This window comes from Globicephala melas, chromosome 14, assembly GCF_963455315.2.
Source record: "Globicephala melas chromosome 14, mGloMel1.2, whole genome shotgun sequence".
In the NCBI taxonomy this organism is placed as follows: domain Eukaryota; kingdom Metazoa; phylum Chordata; class Mammalia; order Artiodactyla; family Delphinidae; genus Globicephala; species Globicephala melas.
Window position 1 is genome coordinate 52,090,903 of NC_083327.1, and position 20,660 is coordinate 52,111,562.

At 39.3% G+C, this 20,660-nt stretch overlaps 1 protein-coding gene across 4 annotated transcripts in view; it reads left to right on the forward strand.

Annotated features, from left to right (window-relative positions):
* NKAIN2 (sodium/potassium transporting ATPase interacting 2) overlaps positions 1-20,660 on the forward strand; it is a 978,136-nt gene that overhangs the window by 941,809 nt on the left and 15,667 nt on the right. For all 4 annotated transcript variants that reach the window (XR_011376710.1, XR_011376711.1, XR_011376709.1 and 1 more), the window contains one exon: positions 10,510-10,570. Coding sequence is in view for 1 of the 4 variants with exons in the window: in XM_070043515.1 (XP_069899616.1) it covers positions 10,510-10,570 (61 nt within the window). In the remaining 3 variants the exon portion in view is untranslated. The remainder of the gene's footprint in view (positions 1-10,509; positions 10,571-20,660) is intronic.

The window sequence follows — 20,660 nt, forward strand, 5'->3', positions numbered from 1 at the left end:
GTCTTCCACAATCTACATCTTATTCCCCTTGGGGGTTCTTTTCCTGTTAGTACCTTCATTCCCATTCATCTTCCTCTGCCACATGTTACAGAAAGTACTTTGCTTCAGAAGCAAGCTTCACTGAATGCTACATAAAAATACCTTTTCATAGAGTGTAAAGCTTATTCCCACAGATGTCATGGTAAAGGGACTGATTACTCTAAGCTTCCTATTTAACTATATTTTCAAAACCTTAATAGTAAGGTTTACTGTAACATTTTGAAGCAACTCTTCTCTCTAGCTGGTATGCCGATGTTTCCTTTTTAGTTTTTGGGTTATTTTATCTTTTTTACTACAGTGAGAGCACTATTCTTGTTGACATCATTTTTTTTTTTTTTTTTTTTTTTTTTTTGCTGTACGCGGGCCTCCCACAACGGGAGTTGTGGCCTCTCCCGTTGCGGAGCACAGGCTCCGCATGCGCAAGCTCAGCGGCCATGGCTCACGGACCCAGCCGCTCCGCGGCATGTGGGATCTTCCCGGACCGGGGCACGAACCCGTGTCCCCTGCATCGGCAGACGGACTCTCAACCACTGCGCCACCAGGGAAGCCCAATAATTTTTTTATAATGATGAGCTTGTCATTTAACACTTTTTCTGATCCTCAATATTTGCCAAAAGAAGAAACACCTCATGAAGGTTCATCAAAGTTGAATAACATTAACTCTCTTACACCTCCCACCACGTAACCAGTCAGCCTCGACTAAAATTGCGGGCTGTGAGAGGACAGCATATGCCTCCAAGCCATGGGGACATTCCAGCTGGCATCGACAGAGCCAGCAAGGAGTCTGATATCCGACTTGTAGTTTGCCCAGTGAGACTTATGAGTCCCAGCTGTATTTCTTGAGTCAGCTCCTGTTTCTGTAAAGAAACACTTAAATGCAAATCAACTTCTAGTCTGGAAGATGATAACTGGTCAATTCCAGAAAGGTCTCTAGTGGAGTCTAATCTACTTAGTATCCTATTGAAAGGAATGACTTCTGCCTAAACAGAGGCCTTGTGCCCACACATGTGCAGCAGTATTATTCTAAGGATCCTAGATTCCCCTAGAAATGTGGACCAGACAGACTCTAGAGACCAAAGACAATGTCTTTTTCACCATCGCCCAAATATTAAATGGCCTGCTATATTTCATCAGTTACTTTAACATGGAAAAACAGAATATTTACTAAACTAACATGGGTAGATGTGTTCACTTTGCTTCTTGCTAAATGTTAACTATACAGAAATTATACAGAAATATTATTTATACAGAAAACATATGAATGGACTTACTATTTCCAACTTTTATTTCTAAACAATGATAATTTACTCATTACTTATTTTTTAAATCTCTGAAGGGAAGTGATCACAGAGGTCATGGGGTTTTCAGTGATGTTCCCAGGAAGTAGTCAACCATCAATCTGCATGGGAAATTCTCTATCATCATCATCACCATCCTCACCATGTTTGTAAAGAACTTTCTATGAGCTGGGAAGTTCACTCATCCTATCTCATTTCTCCATCTCCCTTCACAGTGTGGTTACAATTCTGCTGAGTATCTCTCTTCAACTGTGGTACCAGCATTGAACACTGTCAGTATTTTGACTGATGAGACCAGAAGGAAGTGGGGCTATTCACCTCCCTTGTTCTACACACAGTAATTCTCTTCAGCTAGCCAAGGACCACACTGCTAGTTTAGGCATCCTCCATATAGTTACAGAATTTGATCATCAGATCATTGTTGTTCTTTCTCAAGAATTTTAAAATGACATGCAGAACAGGACTTAGGGTGAGATACCTGAAGCATGCTTATTGAAACTGCCCTCCAGTTCTAAACTGATCTCTTCACTGCGGCTCTTTTCAGAGTCTAAGTCTTTAACCAGATACAGATCCAGTGCATAGTCTCCACGCACATACTATACATTTACATATACATATTCTTACAATGTCATCTTATTCATGATTTCTTGAAATATCATGGTGTGATATGTGCTGAAGCACCAAGTATGTTATATATTCCAAATTTTCCTTATCTTCTGATCTAGCACCTCTGAAAAAGAGAGAAATGTTAATATAGTTTTAGCACCTTTTTTAAAAACACAGGTCATTTTTGCAACTAGTATTGCAGTACAATTCTCCTAGTCTCTTCAGAAGAATCTAGCCTTGTACTCTCACTGTCATCTCTAGAACAGCACACTTCCTCCAATGAAACACACTGAACTCTTTTAACCCTGTCTGTTGATGTCGACATACCTAAGATGGGCTAATTTATTTTTGCATGTCTTACTTGTACAACTACTTTTGCTTTAGGATCCCTATTATCTCTGAGCAAAAATTATGCTATTTGTACCATTTGCTCACAAAAGAATCATGTACTTACTTTGTTCAAAGCTGCTACTGGACAGTATTGATTGTTTACATTTTACAGAACATTGCAGCACTTCTCTTTCTCAAGTGCTTCACTATAAATAAATCAGGGTCCCTATTACCTCTGACATGTATACAATCTTAGTTTTATCATCAAACTTAGTTTTATTACCAAAAGAGTAGTGTGTTGTTGACAGGTTGCTTTTTGCATTTCCCAATCATTTTCTTTTTTTAATTGAGATATAATTGACATATAACATTGTATTCGCTTTTTCAATGAACAATTTTGGTTACAAACTCCCATTATGGGTCCTGTCTCAAAAACTAAAGGTATCTTGTGGCAGTTCTATTGCACTAGATCAGCCATTTATTTGATCACCTCCCAAATGGCAGATGTACAGAATGGTTGAACCACTGCTCTCAATACAGTTTTTAAAACTAATGGGATATTTAAACTCTGAATGAGGCATTAACCATGATGACATTTGAATTTTATTAGTTGTCTTTTATGCTGCCTGAGTATCTCCTGCTCTTCCAGCTTTACTAATACATTAGACTCATTTGAACCTGGGTAACTCTTTGGTAAGGTTGGCCTGAAGAAATCTACCAGTCTCCAGAGGCCAATTTAGAACGGGAATTATTGGTTAAGCCAGCGTTGGCATGCAGTTCAGTCCATTTCCCAGCCTTAAGAAGATAAGGCAAGTTTGCATGTACGTCTACCTTTATTTAATCTTTTAAAAAGTGTTTAATACGGTCATGCTTGGTGATGCGACACAATACCTAAAGGCTGGTATTAAGATATGTTTCTGATCCTCTGAAAAGCTTTTCTGACTCAGTAGGCTGTGAAAGTTCACAACAGCCCTAAAGGCAATCCTCCATGAGTTATTGTAGATTGATAACTGCACCTGGATTATTCATAGCAAAGAAAATTTGCAACATGCTCCTTAATAGCCCAGCCATTGGAATAGTTTAGGATAAGAATCACCTGGTGGACAACTGAAATGATACACCAGTCTACATAAAAAATATTTCATATAAAAGACCTTCATTAATAACACTGATATAATCATATTAGAATATTTTGCTAAAGCAATCTTGAAATACGTAAATGGAATAAGATGCAAAAGAGCAAGTAAAATCATTTGCAACTTAAAAGTATATTTTGTGAGCATATAATATCCTTCTGTTCAAATTCATATTATAAAAAGCATGGGCTTATAACATCTGAATTATGAATTCAGAACAAAAATAGATGATTTAAATGAAACATAGAACAAATCTATTTGAGAATGAGACATTTGCAGATAAAAAAAAAATAGTGTTTGCTACCCCATCTCCACCCCAGTCAAAAAAGGAGCGTTGAATAATAATTCTATATTGTATCAGCATAAAAAACTATTGTGAACTTCTATGTTGATCTAAGGGCTCAGAATTAAAATGTCTTTGTACTTAAGAAAACAAGTACATCCACCTTGTTTAAATATATTTGCAAATTTAGAAATTATAATAACAATACGAAAAGGTCTTTTAACATAAATGACAGTTGCCTAAATGTAGTATTTTTAAATTCATCTTTTTATTGTGAAATAATTATAGAAATACATAGAAAATAATTGCGAAATACATAATGCAATTGTATGAAATAATACAGAGAGATCTTGTGTACCCTTTATCCAGTTTTGCCCAATGGTAACATCTTGCAAAACTATAGTACAATATCACCATTAGGATGCTGACAGTGGTGCAGTCAAGAATCCTTTGTGTTGCCACATCCACTTCCCTGTGACACCCCACCTTCCCTAGTCCTGGCAACCAGTAATCTGTTCTCCATTTCTCTAATTTTGTCATGTCAAGAATGTTATTTAAATGGAATCACACAGTATACAACCTTCGGGAATTGGCTTTTTTCACTCAGCATAATTCTATGGAAATTTATACAAGTCGTTGCGTGTATCACTAGTCCCTTTCTTGTACTGCTGAGTAGTATTCCATAATACGGATATGCCAGTTTGTTGAGCAGCTCACTCAATGAAGGACATCTGGATTGCATCCCGTTTGGGGCTATCATGGATAAAGCTGCTATATGCTTTAGTGTACAGGTTTTTGTGCGAACACATCTTCCTTTCTCTGGCATAAATGGCCAGGAGTGTGTTGCTGGGTTATATTGCAGTTGTGTGTTTAGTTTTTCAAAGAAAACTTCAAACTCTTTTCCAGAGTGGCTATACATAAATATTTCTGTCTTTTTTCTTCCAAGATTTTTGTAGTTGGTCTTCTAAATTTTGACCATCGTGAATCTTGGTATGAATTTCTTTGGGTTTTTCCTGTTTGGGCTTCAATCAGCCTCTTGAATACATAAGTCAAATTTGGAAAATTTGCAGTCACTATTTCTTCGAGTACTTTTTCAGTACTGCTCTTTTTTTCCTTTCCTTTCAGGACTCCAATGACACAAATGTTAGATGTCTTATTATAGTCCTATGGCTGTATGAGGCTCTGTTCATTTGCTTTTTTAGTCTACTTTTTTTCCCGTGTATATTGGGTAATTTTTATTGTTCTATCTTCAAGTTCACTGATTCAGTCCTGTCTCCTCCATTCTGCAATTGAGTTTTTTTAATTTTGGTTACTGAATTTTTTTTTTCAGTTCTAAATTTTCAGTCTGGTTCTTCTTTATATCTTCTATTTCTTTGATGACACTTTTTTTTCCATTCATTTCAAGTGTGTTCATAACTTCTTGCTGAAGCATTTTTTTTTTTACTCTAAAATGTTTGCCAGATAATTCTAACATCTGTCACCCAGCTCTGTGTTAGCTTCCATTGGTTGTCTGTTTTCATTCATGTTGAAAACTTTATCCTTATTGATACAGTGAGGAATTTTAAATTGAAACATGGACGCTTTGGGTATTATATTATGAGACTCTATATCTTCCTTAAATCTTCTGTTTAGCTGGCTTTCTCTGGCGCTCCTTTGGCAGGGGAAGGAGAGACACTGACTCATTACTTCCGAGTAGGGGTTAGAAGTCCAGATTCCCCACTCAGACTCTATTGATACTCAAGAGAGGAAGGGCTTCTCATTAAGGCTTGGAGACAGTGGAAGTTCCTGCTCTCTACTCAGCCTTCACTGGTACCTCCAGGGTACCAAGGTACCAGGGTACCAGGGAAGGCTAGGGGGGGTAGGAGTGCCTTGTTACTGCTCCCAGCTGGCTTCATCTAACACCACAAGGGCAGGGCATTGACCTCATTACTGCTGGTCATTGGTGAAAGTCCTGATTCTCCACTAAGCCTCCTCTGACACCACCCAGTTGGGAAGGGAGGGGTGCCTTCTTACTACAGAGTGAGGCCAGAAGTCTAGATTCCCTTTGGGGGTCTCTACAGACACTACGGAGGGGGACTTCCTCCCTCCTGGCAGGAATGAAAGTCCAGGCTCCCTGCCTCACTTCTCAGACACCACAGCCTGGCCAGGAGGGAAGACCTGGCTCCCTCTTCTTTGTTGCTGTGGCTGGGGAGTGGGGTTACAGTTTTTTCTGTGGCGTTGGCTAAAGAGGGCTATTATTGTCTTAAATTGTTTTTCTGTCTTGTTAGGCTGTCCCTTTCCTCGTCCTTTGGTTAGCGAGAGCAAGCTTTTGTTGGGGCTCTTTTATCTGTGCCTATTGGCATTTCTGTGTCATGGGCTTCTTCAGCCCCCAGTATGGTATATATGAGACAAAAGAAAAATAGGAGACTCACTCCCATGTCCTTCTTTGGGTCCCAAGATTCCTAGCCAGTCTACCTTCTTTCTATATTTCAGAGTCTTCCTATGTGTGTTTTATATATATAATGTCCAGGGTTTTCAGCAGTATTTAGTGGGAGGGTTAGGGAAAAGTATGTCTACTCCAACTTCCTGAATAAAAGTCCAGAAGATAGTATTTTAAACACTAAGGCTATTACATTTTCAATTATTACAATTAAATCTTTTTAAATACTTACCAAAGGGTTTCAGTTTCCTCTTATCTATTAGCTTCTAAGTGAATTTCTGGGATATACAGTCATAATTCGGTTTGTAGATACAAAAAAGAATTTTAATCTGATTTAGTTATAGAGAGAAAATATCATTTCCTTTCAGCCAGTAATGATATCAAGATGATATATAATTCCCTATCCGGTGAATTAGAAGCGAATAAATCATATTAGATGTATCAAGGTGAAAAGATGAATAAAAATTAAAAGATTTAGGCTTAGCTCTGCTTTGAATGCCAAAGACTAAGACAACTGTAATATTTTGGTTTGTTACAAGTGTATAATTATATGTTTGCCTAGTATAATACCACTGGTATCTTTCATTGTTACTCTGAGCCATCTTTAAATAAGGAACAGAATAAAATAATTTTATTTTCATTCCAGGTATTCATATCCACTATGACCATGTAGGTCACTGTTTCCTACTTTGGGAACCATTACACCCCTTCACATTGCCCAAACTCCTCTGAAACAGGGCCTCTTGCTCCTCTCTGAACATAATCCACATCTTCCCATAGGTTGCCTGAGCTCTGCTTGGAAGATGTTCTCACCTTTCCCGTTACCCTCTCAAAGCCTTCCACCCCCATCTCTCGAGGTCTATCTCCAAAATGCCAACCTACAACCTACCCTGGGAATGGATTGCCAGTTCTTTGGGAAGGCAACACTTTAACTCAGTCTTAAAGGATGAGTTAGAACTACTCAAAGGTGGAGAGCTGAGCAAGGAAGGAAGGGAGGAGGAGATGTAGGGCATTCGCATACTTTGTTGGCGTAAGGGGTTAAAGAGTTAAAGAACAGAGGGCAACCACCTGATGTATGTCTGCAAACTACCAACAGCTTAATACTGGCATAAATTCTGAGACAAGGAGTGGTGGGAAATGAGGCTAGACAGGGACTATATATCACATTAGGAAGGATATGTATTTTGTGAAAAATTTTATACTTCTTCAGTAGAAGATGGGGTGCTCCTTAAGTGTACTGCATAGAAAATTACATAGTTTGAATTGCAATTTGATACATACTCAAAGCCCTCTGGTTAAAGCCCTAATCTGTCTTCACAGCTTTTATTTCCGTTGCTCTAATATGAGGTCACAAACTCTCATCAGATGGAAGGACTGGCTCTTCCTTGAACACAGTCTATAACTTCCCCGCTTGATGAACTCGCTCAGGAAAAGCAAGGCCCATTTTACCTCTCCTCTGCAAAAATACATATAAAGGTAGCTGTGAGGATTAATGAGCTAACGCGTGAAATCACCCAGTTTACCGTTTGTCAGTTAGGAGACAATCAATTTTCTTCCTTCCTCCTGGCACTTATCTTAATCTACTTTGAAGTACAATTATATGTGTACCCCTGCTACAAGACTGCAAAAATCCTTTAGACTGTGTCTAAAACAGTGGCTCTAAACGAGGGGCAGTTTTGCCTTTGAAGGGATGTATGGCAATGTCTGGAGACATTTTGGATTATCTCAATTATCAACTGTCTCGATCATAGGATGTTAGTAGTTATACATCCTATAATGCATAACAGAGCCCACAAAAAAGAGTTACTCAACCCAAAATGTCAGTGGTGCCGAGGTTGGGAAACCCTGGCTTGGTTCATCTTTGTGGCCCGGGCAGCAGTTAGCAGAGTTGCATGTTATAGGAAGTATTCAGAGCTGTAAGAAATTCGTTGAAACTGCTTTTCTGTAGGTAAATTTATAAGTTGCTGTGAGGGAGTAAAAATTAAATTAGACATGTATTTGGTGTAGGAAAATTGAAAGGTAACAGAGGTTTATGAATCTTTATTAATTTGGGAGAAACCAATTTCCATTTGTATTTAGAGGTGACCAATTTAAAAGGTGAAGTTCTCTTAATCAGCAAGCTTTTGTAATGAAATGCAGCAGGATTTACTTTTATATCAAAGTCACTCCCCCGATAGTTAAAGAATGCAACCGAATACAATTAAAAGATCACTGGTAAGCAAAATACAGTGCCTTGGCTGCATTCTGGGAGTACAGTTAATAATCTAGATTCTAGTGACACTTTAATGAGAAGTTTAAACTCACTGGCCCTGAATCTCAGAATTTATCAATGCTCTTTACCTAGATTTTCATTTAAAAGTAATTAAGTGATGAGAAAAGTTTGTGATTAGGAAAAAAGTTGCTTTGTAGATAATTCAAGTAGTAAGTATTTTAAACTGAAAAGAAGAGATAAACTACTGATAAATCTATGGCATTTAGCCACAATGGTAAGGCCTTCCTGTGGAGGAAGAAGGGGAGATACAGGCAGTACCCAGGGGATTTAACCAAACCCATAGCCTCTTTACCTCGCCACAGTCGGATCCAGCACCCATGACAGAGTACGCATGGGACTAGGTCCCTCAGTGATACAGGCATTTTCATGGGCCCTGGTGGATAAAAGTTTAAGAAGTGTTCATCTGTTTCTCCATTATCTGTGAAAATGCTCAAATCACTGTGTGATTTTGTTTGGTCAAATCAATATCTTTGCTAAAGCCAAATAGGATACACTGGTTTTTAATAGTACCCTGTATTCTAAAAATAAGTCCCATAAAAACAGTAACCTGATGATTCCATTATATAAGGAGACTGTTCTTACTATCACAATTTTATTGCCAATAGCAACATATACTTCAAAGAGAAAAATCCTTACTTGATGACTTTTCTAACATATTTTAAAAAACCTAAGTGCTAATGTAGCATCAGTGGTATGTTATCTAGCTCTCTGTTACTATGTGTAGTGGTTCAGATACTACACTTGGGGGTGGGAGGGCAGCGGGTCCACTGTCCCTCTCAGCCAGGATCTGAAAACAAAATCTTGTGAAGAATATTTTGCATAAGTCTGCTTTCTCATTCATTGCTCTCTCTTAAGCAGGGTCACTGTTTCTGTGCCAGGAAAACCACTGTTTTATCTCATGCCAGATCTCTTTGGAAAAGAACAGAATCTGCCAGAACGTGCTTTCTTTCTCAAACTAAAATTAAAGATTTTCTAAAGTTCCTTTTAACCGGACCTCTGTCTCCAAATAGTTCTTCTCATTAAATACCTATCAGTGTACCCTCTGATTTAAAATGTTCCACTCACACCTTCCAGAAATACTGCAAGCTGTCAGCTAATGGAAAACAAGTTCATTAGGTTTATCACAGCAGCAACTTTTTGCCCTGTACCTTAGCTTCCTGATTGAAGACTGTAGCCTTTTTCCCAAGGTTCCCTTCCCCAATGCCAAGTACTCAGTAGGATCAATGCCTGTCTGAAATGTCACCGTGAAAAATTTTCATCACTGTCCTGAGGACATGCCTTTAAGGATTCCTCCAAACTGGATTGTTTTGGAAAAAAAATTTTCCACATATCAGGAAATTAGTTTGCTTCCTTATACCAGTGCTCATCATTTGACTAAATAATTATACTTATATGAAGGAATACAAAACTACACCATCTGAGGGGACATATATCAAAGGGCCTTACTGTGCTCCTTCACAGATACTATTTCAGTGAGCAAAGACTTCCCTGACCACAGGGACCTCTGTTGTATGCTTCAGAAAGGATGCTCTGATGTGTGCAATCCCAGTCAAATGCATTGTGATATTCCTTACAGTTACCCACCCCGTTGCTCCTCTGTATCATGTCATCTTAACTATACTCGGTATGTCCTGGTTCCTGTTACTGGTCTAAATAAGAGTTTTTCTTACTTACAAAGTGTTGAGGCAACATTTCAAGGAATCTCCTTAATATTTTTCTCTCAGAACATTTTTCTGATAGTCAGCAGGAGTCCAATTTTAGTATCTTAGGCTCTGGGCTAATGAAAAGTGAATTAGAAGTTGACTGGCACAAATGCAAATGCTAATCCATTGATGAATGGCCATAATCCTGTATTTTTCCTCTGGATCTAAAATAACTTGTAGATTGCCTGGCAATTAACAAATCTTAAACATAAATGCAGAACAAAGGAAAACAGAGTAATATATTCACTTATAAGGCACATTATATGAATCAAGAATCCACACTGGAGTCCAGATCCAGTCTGATGAACTCTTTTGGAACACTGAATCTAGTCAAAACCACATGCCTTTGAAAAGTCGCTCCCCCAGTGAGATCCAGTACTGCTGCCTTTGCCACATGTCTAAAGCATCTTTGTTTTGTTTCAGCTGGCAGGGTTCATCTACGCCTGTTATGTTGTGAAATGTATAACTGAAGAAGAGGACAGCTGTAAGTATTAAAGCTCTGTTCTGTTTCTTTCAAGTTCAGAGCATCTTCTTTACTGCCTCTTACCTGCTTTCCTACTTCTCAGACAATATCCCTTAACACATCATTAGAATAGGGACTAAGCCCTTTGTGCCCATTAGGCTAAAATGGTTTTCATAAAAGTATCCAGCATATAGATAACTAATCAGTTTCACCCAGGACTACAAATCCCAACAATCAACAATTTGCAATAGTTCCAAAAATTCTCACAAGAACTGACTCCAGATTGATTCAAGAAATTTGTCTTCATGAAACCAAACGTTCATATTTCCTATTCTTTCCTACAATTTGATACAAATAGCTAGAACTTTATGTCAGAGTCTCAGCATTCCGCACTACTAGTTGATCCAGAGTTTAAATGGAGGTACCCTCTCACAAGCCTCTAAGTGGCTCCATTGTCCTCTGCTCTTCTAAAAATTGGCAGGTAGAAGGTTTCACTCCTTCCTTGCCCCCTAAGGATCTGAAATAGGAGGACTGGAAAAAGTACTTCAGTGCTCTCTGGGTACTTGCCCATACAGCTATATTTATTCTGAGGAAAAATCAGAGCTGGGAATCATTTTTCTTGGTTTCCAAAGATATTCATAATGACTGGGGTGTTGAGACAGTGGAGGAAAAGATGAGGATCCACTGCTCTGTTAATAGGATGATTCGAGGAAAATACTCAAAGAGAAATATGTGTTTCTTCTTCACTTTCCAGTCATACTAGAAAGAAGGAGGCTGTATCATGTGATTCATTTAGTGGAGGTACATTCTCAATCATACTCACACACGATGTAAAACTAGAAATATACAGTGCATAGTTTTTATTGTTGTTTGCAAAAGGAAATGATAGTCCTTTACAAATAAGTGTTTGTAAAACACTCCTCAATGTATCAAGTGCTATGTCAGTTTTGGGATATTTTAAGATGAGTAGGGACTTCCCTGGTGGCGCAGTGGTTAAGAATCCGCCTGCCAAGGCAGGGGACACGGGTTCAATCCCTGGTCCGGGAAGATCCCACATGCCACGGAGCAACTAAGCCCGTGTGCCACAACTACTGAGCCTGCGCTCTAGAGTCCGCAAGCCACAACTACTGAGCCCGCGTGCCAAGAGCCCGTGCTCTGCAACAAGTCACTGCAATGAGAAGCCCGCGCACCACAACGAAGAGTAGCCGCCGCTCGCCACAACTAGGGAAAGCCTGCGCGCAGCAACGAAGACCCAACGCAGCAAAAATAAATAAATAACTCTATTGGAAAAAAAAAAAAGATGAGTAATATTCAGTCTTTTACTTCTAGGAATTAAGCATTTTGTAGGGGAAAGAAACATGTGAACAAATAAGTATAATAAAGCTCTGTAGAGTGTATAGTGTGGGGAGTTAGGAAAGGAATCAGGAAAGGTTTCATAGAGAAGGACACTCTTGAGCTTGGTCTTGGAAAATAAATAGATATTTGGATAGCTGATACGAGAGTAAGGTGATCCCAGGCAAAAGGTGAAAAAGAACCAAGACATATCACAGCCTGCCATGTTGGGGGCAGAGCAGTCAGGTTAATATGACTGAATTATATTCTGTGCTAGAGATGGGTACCCAGAGATGACTGGAAAAGATGAGATAGTAGAAAAACGGTTATGACAGAGTAAGGAGTCTGGACTTTATTTTGTAAAGCATGATGGCCAATCAATTGGCAGTTAATAGAAAGAGAGTAACAATCAGAAATGCACTTCAGAAAAAACATAATGGTATCAGTATGAAGGAGAGACTTGAACGGGAGGGTCGAGATGAAGGAAAGACAGACAGATCAGGACACCATGAAAATGACTGAGATATGAGGGTCTGGACTAAGCCCAGTGTTGGAGAGGGAGAGGATAGATATGTTATTAAACATAAAAATAATACTGATTAATGGGCTATGGATGGGTACTATGTAAGCGGTAAGGAAGAGACTGATAGATTTCTGAATTTCTGATATGAGTGAATGGATAGATGAAAATGTCACTTGAGGAAAGTAGAATGGGGATGCAGCAACTGGTTCAGTTTGGAAAGGTTAAGTTTGAGCTGCTTAACAAAGATGCAGGAGAAGATATCTAGTAAGCACTTGTCCTATGCCCAAAAGATTTATTCTGTTGGAAGGGTAAATATTAGGAAAGGTAAAAGATATATGGATTTTAAAATGTATGGACTCCACAAACTATGTAAGTTCATTCAGCTATTAACCATTCAGTGTCTTTGTGCCAAATCCTTGATGAGTCTATAGGTTAAATTTCATATGGGAATTGAGCTTTCTCTAAACTATAATGTTTGATTTTATTTCACAATGATGTCTGCATTTTTATCTTCAGAAAAATACTGACACACCAAGTCTCCTAGACAGATAATCGGTATCTCTCCAGAATAGTACCTCCCAAGCGGGATCCCAGAAATGCTAGTCCATAAGCTATACTGCTCAAAAAAGATTCCAAAGCCAAGTAAGTTTGACACTGAAAATTTAGAATGCACATGTATGTATTAACATCTCTGAGAGTACTGCAATAAAGAAATATGTCCAATTTGTCCTAATCCAGTTTTGTTTTAACCATATTGTGTTGGATGAGATACAGTGAGGCCAGAAGCCGATCAAAGAGAGAAACCAAAAAGGGTTTCACTACATTCACGGTTCCCTAGGGAGAACACAGCATGCGATGCAGGGCCACTCAGGGAAAGCATCATCGTGGGTCATGAGGCAGAGAGAGAGAGAGACAGAGGAGAGAGAGAAAGACAGAGAGAGAGAGAGGGAGGGAGGAGAAAGAGAGAGAGACACACACACGCAGAACTGTAAGCAAGTGCTTTTTTTTGTGGTTTCCAGGGAAAGGACCAGGCAAGGCAGGGTAAAAGGGTTTAGGATTGGCTAAGTTTGAAAGAGGTCCCCATGAAATTCATGTTCACTGTGAGTGTCAGAGAATAAGGTTTGGGGCTATCTAAGGTCTCCAGATGTTTTGGGTGGGCCAGGCTTAACTTGGGAACAGCCTGTGGTCATTCTGTAGATGTTAGGGCATTTTACAGAAACTAAAAGTATAGTTAATATCCCAAACATTTGAACACGGAACCTTTTTTCATAAGAAATCTTAATATGCCAGGGAATTATAATTCCAGGGAACTCATTTTAGGGAATTCTGCCCTAGGTCAAGTTTTGGTCAAAGCCATGTAAATCCAAGGGGATGTGAAGTCACAAATATCTTTTGGAAGATAAGGCTTATCTTTCAAGCATCTAATAAACTGTTTTCCATAATGCTTATGTCTTTTTATGTATTTTGACCACAACTCCTTAAGTGCCTTTATTAATCTAAAAGAAAAGCAGACTTATCATAGATAATTTTTCTAATTTTAGTCTTTTTGCTCAGTGAGTAAGATATGAACTACTTTCCTTTTTTTTATATCCTAGTAGACTCATGCTTATCATGAACATTCATGGGACTACTAAACAACCTGGAGGAGATGCTCATTTGGGCCAGTTCTCTGTCCAGTTAGGTCTGTTTACTTGTGGTCACTCACACACAGACAATTACGAATATTTGTTGAGTAAAATGCTTTAGATTGATATTTCCCATGCATTATCATTATCTTGATCACCTGTCTATATGTTTACCTCCAGGCACTGCCTAGAACACATGACTTCCAATGCTCAAGTGTAAAAAAGGTTGCAATTTCTATCTAGTTTTCAGTAATTATAAAGAAAATTATTTTGATCCTTTAAAAATGTTTTGGCTTGATGAATGTACAATAAAACACACACACACGCACACGCACACGCACACACACACAAATGCTCTCAGAAAGTAAGTCCTGAAAGATGGGAAAAGTTTAATGTATATATAAACAGGGAAAGGATCTCTGTGTAACTCTTCTTACCTGCTGTGGATTTGCAATGAAGCAACCTGATGGGAGTGTAGTACAGGAGGAGATGCCAGCTCCCTACTTGCCAAATTAGTTAAGTTTCCATTCCTAAGAGCCTCACAAGGAACACAGGACAGTTTGGGTTCTGTAGCTGTGCTGAGAACGGACTGTGGAGATAAGGGCCTAATTACGGCACCTGGAAGACTGAAATATTCTTGACATCAATAGGAAGCGGACCGGCTCTGTACCCATTTTTGATATCTGAGGCTCAGCAGCAAGTGTAGCCAGAGAGCCTCAGAGGCACCACACTCTAGGGAGCTAAGGCGAGGGTTCAGGCTCCATGAGCGAAGAGTCAAACTTAGACTCCACAAATAGCAATAAATCATCATTGAACTAGAGGGAGTTCCTGCAGGCACATCAAATGCCTAGGATTTTTTTCTTTATTTCTCTTTTTAAACAGTATCTCATTTACTTTTCTAGAGGCCAGTTTTATAAATACTTATATAGACACTTTAATGCAAAGTTGTTGTTAATTTCCCCAATGAAAACCCTGGGCCTTGAAGTTTACATCTCTGACCCTCTGTTTATCTAAGCCAGAGCCCCAGCCTGACAGGCCAACTGGCTGTGCAAACTCACAGGACAACACTGCCATCTGCTGTGCCTATCAGGAGATGACAACCACCCTTGGAGCAAAGATTTCAAATAGGAAGATGTGGGCAATTCCGCACCCATGTATCAGTCACCTAGGGGTGCAATAACAAAATATAACAGACTGGGTGGCTTAAACAATGCATATTTATTTTCTCACAGTTCTGGGGGCTAGAAGTCCAAGATCAAGGTGTTGGCAGGTTTGGTTTCTCGTAAAGCCTCTCTCCTTGGCTTATAGAAGGCTGAATTCTCACTTTGCCCCCTTTTCTCTGTGCATGCCCCCATGTCTCTCTTCCTCTTCTTATAAGGACACCAGTTTTATTGAATTAGGGCCACGTACTTATGGCCTCTTTAGCCTTAATTACCTCTTTAAAGGCCCCATCTCCAAATACAATCACATAGCAGGTTAGGCCTTTAACAGATAAATTTGGAAGGGGATACCATTCAGACCATAACATCCCATATCTAAAGATACACACGCACACGCGCACACACACACACGTGCACGCACACACCATGTGACTGTTGGCTATTTGAAAATACCTATGGGGAACAGAGTGGGGCTAGCTTCTGCTCACTGGCACATCAAATGCCTGTGGGTAAGAGGCTCCAGGCGGTAACGGTAACCTCCCTGCTCCTGGCTCACTGCCAGTAGGCAGGAGTTGCGGTCCGCATCTCCTGCTGTGAGGTGGGGTGATCTGCCTTCAGATGAGAAGATCCTCACCAGAAAAAAGCTGGGACCTGCTCCAGAGAGTGTGCCTTGACACTTGAACCTTATTTGAGTGGGGCAACCATCACAACATACTTTTATATATTTGTAAAAGGCAGCGATATGTCTTAGGAGAAAAGACTTTCTCCAAGAGAGCGGGCATCCCTCGCTGAGCTGTCTTTGTGGCTGGGCTCTTCACTGTATCATCTGTTGCCAACCATGCTGAGTTTTCCTTATGACCTCCAGTGTTTTTTATTCCCCTCTACTTGTTCTCTTTGACAGTATTCTGTGAAAGAAATAAAATGTTCTGAGATTTCTGGTCTGGTGCCTTTTATTATACTTGTAGCTCTTCTCTCCCTTAATCCTCAGCTCTTCTGCACCAGAGTCTAATGTCCACTTACAGTGATAGAACTAAGAACTTATCAGCTTCATTAGAGTTGTTAGAGGTGACAATTAAAAGGAAAACATGCAGCTGTGGAAAAATAATAACATATCCATAATAGAAAAAATAGGCAACATGATTTCTCAATTTTTATTATGTTTTCTTATAAACCTTTGCCTTAATAGTTAAACTAAAAATAAAAATAAACATCAGTCCTCTGGAAAGTGGATCCATTTTTCTAAGTAGTCACTATCTTTTCTAAAAGAGATTCAGTGTGTTTGCAAATGTCCTTAAATATTCAAATCATCCGGGAAAATATGCAGAATGTCATTTTAAAAATATCCTAAGAGGGCTTATTTTGAAAAAAATATTGGAAAATTAATTCTAGATGTTTAAACACACATGTTCAGATACACACATGCACAAACCTACCAACCAAGCACAGATTCATAAAAGCCTGTCCTGAATTCCCCAAAATAAACTGGCCTTGGGATAAAAGTCATAATCGATTTATAGACTCTTTCATTTGAAAAGCAAACCACAGGAAATGATTCACTTCTCTGAAGCTAATAATTTTCTGTTATTTTTGTTTGATTTTTCTTCTAAAGCCTGCCGGCCTACACTTCTGTGTATTGAACTCTGTTCTGTATATTTCGATCGCTTTTCCAGTTTGACAGGATCATTGAGTTTGGATGCAATTCTTTGAGCACAAGGACACACTCTCCCGCCTGTGGGGGAGGGTAGAGGTGGCAAGGGAGGAGTACTCGTCCATTAAAAAATATTTGGCTCTTTCTGTTTATAAAGGACTGTAAGTTTACTGCAGAATGTAGAGAAAATACAGATAAACAAACAAAAAAGAAAATTAGAATGATTTCACAATTTTGAATTCTGGTTCTCAGGTAACATTTGGGTATATGTCTGCTTTCTTCCTTTCTTCTTTTTCTTTCTATCTGGTTGTTAGGGCCATATTATACAGTCTGTTTGGTAACCTGAGCTTTCTTTCTTATTATTTATAAACCACTCTCCAAACATAACCTAAGGGGTAGGCAATTAGCAGTTCAAAAAAGGTGCCAAGCTCCTGGGTGCCAGGTTGACAGGTAGAGTTATGAGAATGGTGTGTCTATTTTTACTGTTCAAATATCATACTCAAGCAATCAAATGAAAGCGTAGTATATTATTGTTTTCTTTATAACATTTGTTTTGTAATTCTGAAGGTGACTGAGTGAAATAACCTTGTCCATATCTGCCAGGCTCCCACAAAAGCAAAATGTGCTGCTCCTTTCCCCATCTCTGAACTGAACCACATGTGATTAGAGTCTGGAGCCCCAGACTTCAGAGGCTACTAACCTCGAGCTAGTGCCCTGCAGAATCATAGTGGGGCCAAGGTAGAACGTGTCACCCTGCTCCTCTTCCAACTTCCCAGAGCACAGGAGCTCTGCATTTATTTAATTTTACAACTCTTGATTCCACTTAAGATTTCTTGTGAACTAAGAACACCACAGAGTTTGAAATGATAGGAAACTACTGCCTACTGCTCTATTTCAACACTTTAATTTTATAGGCCCATATAGATTAAATGACTTGCCCCAGGTCACTGAGCTTATCGGTGAACTTCTGACATAATATAGCACATATTGACTCCCTCAGGGTAAGAGTATTAGGGGATGCTAGTGGGGACCACAGCTATCTTGACCACATCCTCAGCATCCAGCCTACCCCCAACCTGAAGCAGGACTCAGTAAGTATATGGGGAAAAAACGAATCAATCAGCTCTCCACTAACATTTCTTGGACTGTATGGAAACTCCTAAGGAAATGTGACATTTTTTTAGACCCTAATTGATTCTAAGTAAATGAATAATGAATTAGAATAAAGCAGCTTTCATCGTTTTCTAGACAAATGGAAGAAAGCGGAAAGAAAAGATAAGCTGCCATATGTAAAAATAAAAGACAAACTAGATGATCAGCACCTGAAACGAATGCTTACATATAGATGTGCCTCCAGTCAATCACATGCAAGCTCCTATCAGTGACAACAGCCTTCCCTAACAGTGACACAATTGTTACACTGTCTCCCAAAATTAGTGCTGGTCTTTTTTTCAGCCCGCTGTTAAGTTGCTCCCTCTTGTGGTCAGGGGAGAGAAAACATATGCACTTTATTTTTAAATTTGGATATTCAGGTCCAAATTGAGTCTTCTTTAACAATCACTTCTCATGTTCTCCCTTTTCTCTTAACGTCTCCTCCATTATACTCTACTACTTATTATACACACACATACATGCACACTATGATCATCTTTAAATAAATCTAATGTTCCCCAATCAAAAATAGCGGGGAAAGAAATTGATTCATTCCCTATCCTTTGTTGATTCGAAACAATCAGGACCTTGTTTCTACAGAGTCAATGTTGAGGTAACTACATTCATACTAGCAAAGGAGGACCTTTAACGGGGGTGTAATAAAGGAGGTATGTGGTGCAGAAAACTGATGTGATCCAGTAGATGAATAATATCCAAGTTGTTTTAATCCGCCTCAATGGAAAAGAAAGCAACAGCATGTGAAAGGAGGGAGAAGTGGTGACATTTACGGAAATGATTAAAAGAAACATCTCCCATTTTGATTATTCTGCCTCTTCCAATTCTCTAATACCTAGTCCACCTGTACTGGGTGTCCTGTACTCGTTTCCTCACCATCTCTCTCTATACCCACATGGATAATGACATGAGAAGGAAAGAAGCTAAGTGGCAGAAAAATAGGATGCTTTTAGCACCAATATACAGGCTCACAAAATAAAATTGCTGGGATCCCTTAGTCCTACCTTGAAAGGACAAATGAGAACAAGACAAAGAGCTGGACCAGGAAACAGAAGTCTTAAAAGCTCTCTAAAGCTGAGACGTGCTAAGAAAGAAGACTGTACATTCAAAGTTAGTCTTTTGATAAATGATGCTGGCTGTTGCCAATTTCATTACGACCAGTTTTACTTTAGTGGTGGAAATGGCATCTAATAGGAACAGAAGGCCAAGCTTCGCTATCTCCTTCTTAACAGCAGGAGGACTAAAAACACTGCATCTCTAAGGATGGCCACCAGGTATGCAGAATGAAAACATCTGAGTGGAGCAGCCTTACACAGAGCGCTGCAAGAGTGCCTTGTAAATAGGCAGCATAGGGCGAACCCTCAATCCTGTGACATTTAAAGGAGGCTGCTCCAGCAGCAGAGTCAGGAAGGCCTCCACGAGGATGGGCTGGCATTGTGTGGCAGGGAGTGAAGGAGAAACAAACTTAAAGCTCACAGGAGGCGAGGTTTATTTAAATAATAGAAAGTAATTAGGCTGAAGACAAAAATCAGTGATGGTGTTTTAAAATTACAATTAATTTAAAGGTTAATTTCCTTTGGTGTTAAAATCTTATTTAAAACATTTACCAGGAAAGGAAATGAGGATGTTACTATCAAGAGGTGTAGAGTGCTTCTGGGAATCCATGCCTATTATCACTGGAAAATTAAGTTAGGCCCAAAGTGAGAATTTCAATTCATTTCTGTGTATAATAGATGGCAGTCTGGTCTCAGTGTCAGCAGGGTTGGCTGGGGCAGTGCAGGATTTGCATTTTTTGTTTGTTTGTTTATGGGATTAATTGCAAATGTTTCCAACAAAGAAGGCTAGTTTATACATGAACAATCCTGACACACAAAAAAAAATTGGATACGGACTGCTGCCTTTGTAACTAATAATGACGCTGATGTTAAAGGAATTCCCAAGAGCACAGAGGCAAAGGGACGCACATGGTCACTCATCCATATACCTTCATCCCGGAAGTAAATTAAAAGGGGGCCACAGTATTTCTGTGGGCTCCAAACCTGTCAATCCGATGCTTCTCTCCCAGGTCCCACCATTTTTATCACTCTGTTTTCCAACTGGGAATTGTCATGTCTCATGTCTCAGGTTCCAATATACCCTATTCAGCAGTTCATCTCCCTGGAAACTTGCTTAGTAAAATCAATGCATAATAGTAGTAACAGCCAGAGGGGAAACAACTCCTTTGCACTAAATTTTCCCATTCATGACGCCTTTGCAGATTTGTTCATTTTAAATGTTTTATTGCTATTATCAGTATGTAAACCAATCCCACAAATATGGAATTGTGCAGATCATAGCTCTATGAACAATATTAGCAATCACCTGCTTTAATCCCCTAATTTTATAGCTGAGGAAAGGAACACTGAAATTGTTTTGCCCTGAGTCAATCATTTAGAGTCAGTGCTGGGAGCAGAAGTTGTCTCCCGATTCTAGGTATACTTTACACATCACTTCACTGTGAGACTCGACGTAGATTCTTCCAACACATGTTTGCTGAGTAGCCACTGCACATGGTAGGCTGTGTATTAGTCACTAGGCACGAGGCAGACACTGTCTTTGCCCTCCTGATACTTACAGCCCAGCACACAGTTCACAGGAGGAACTACGCCAAAGCGTG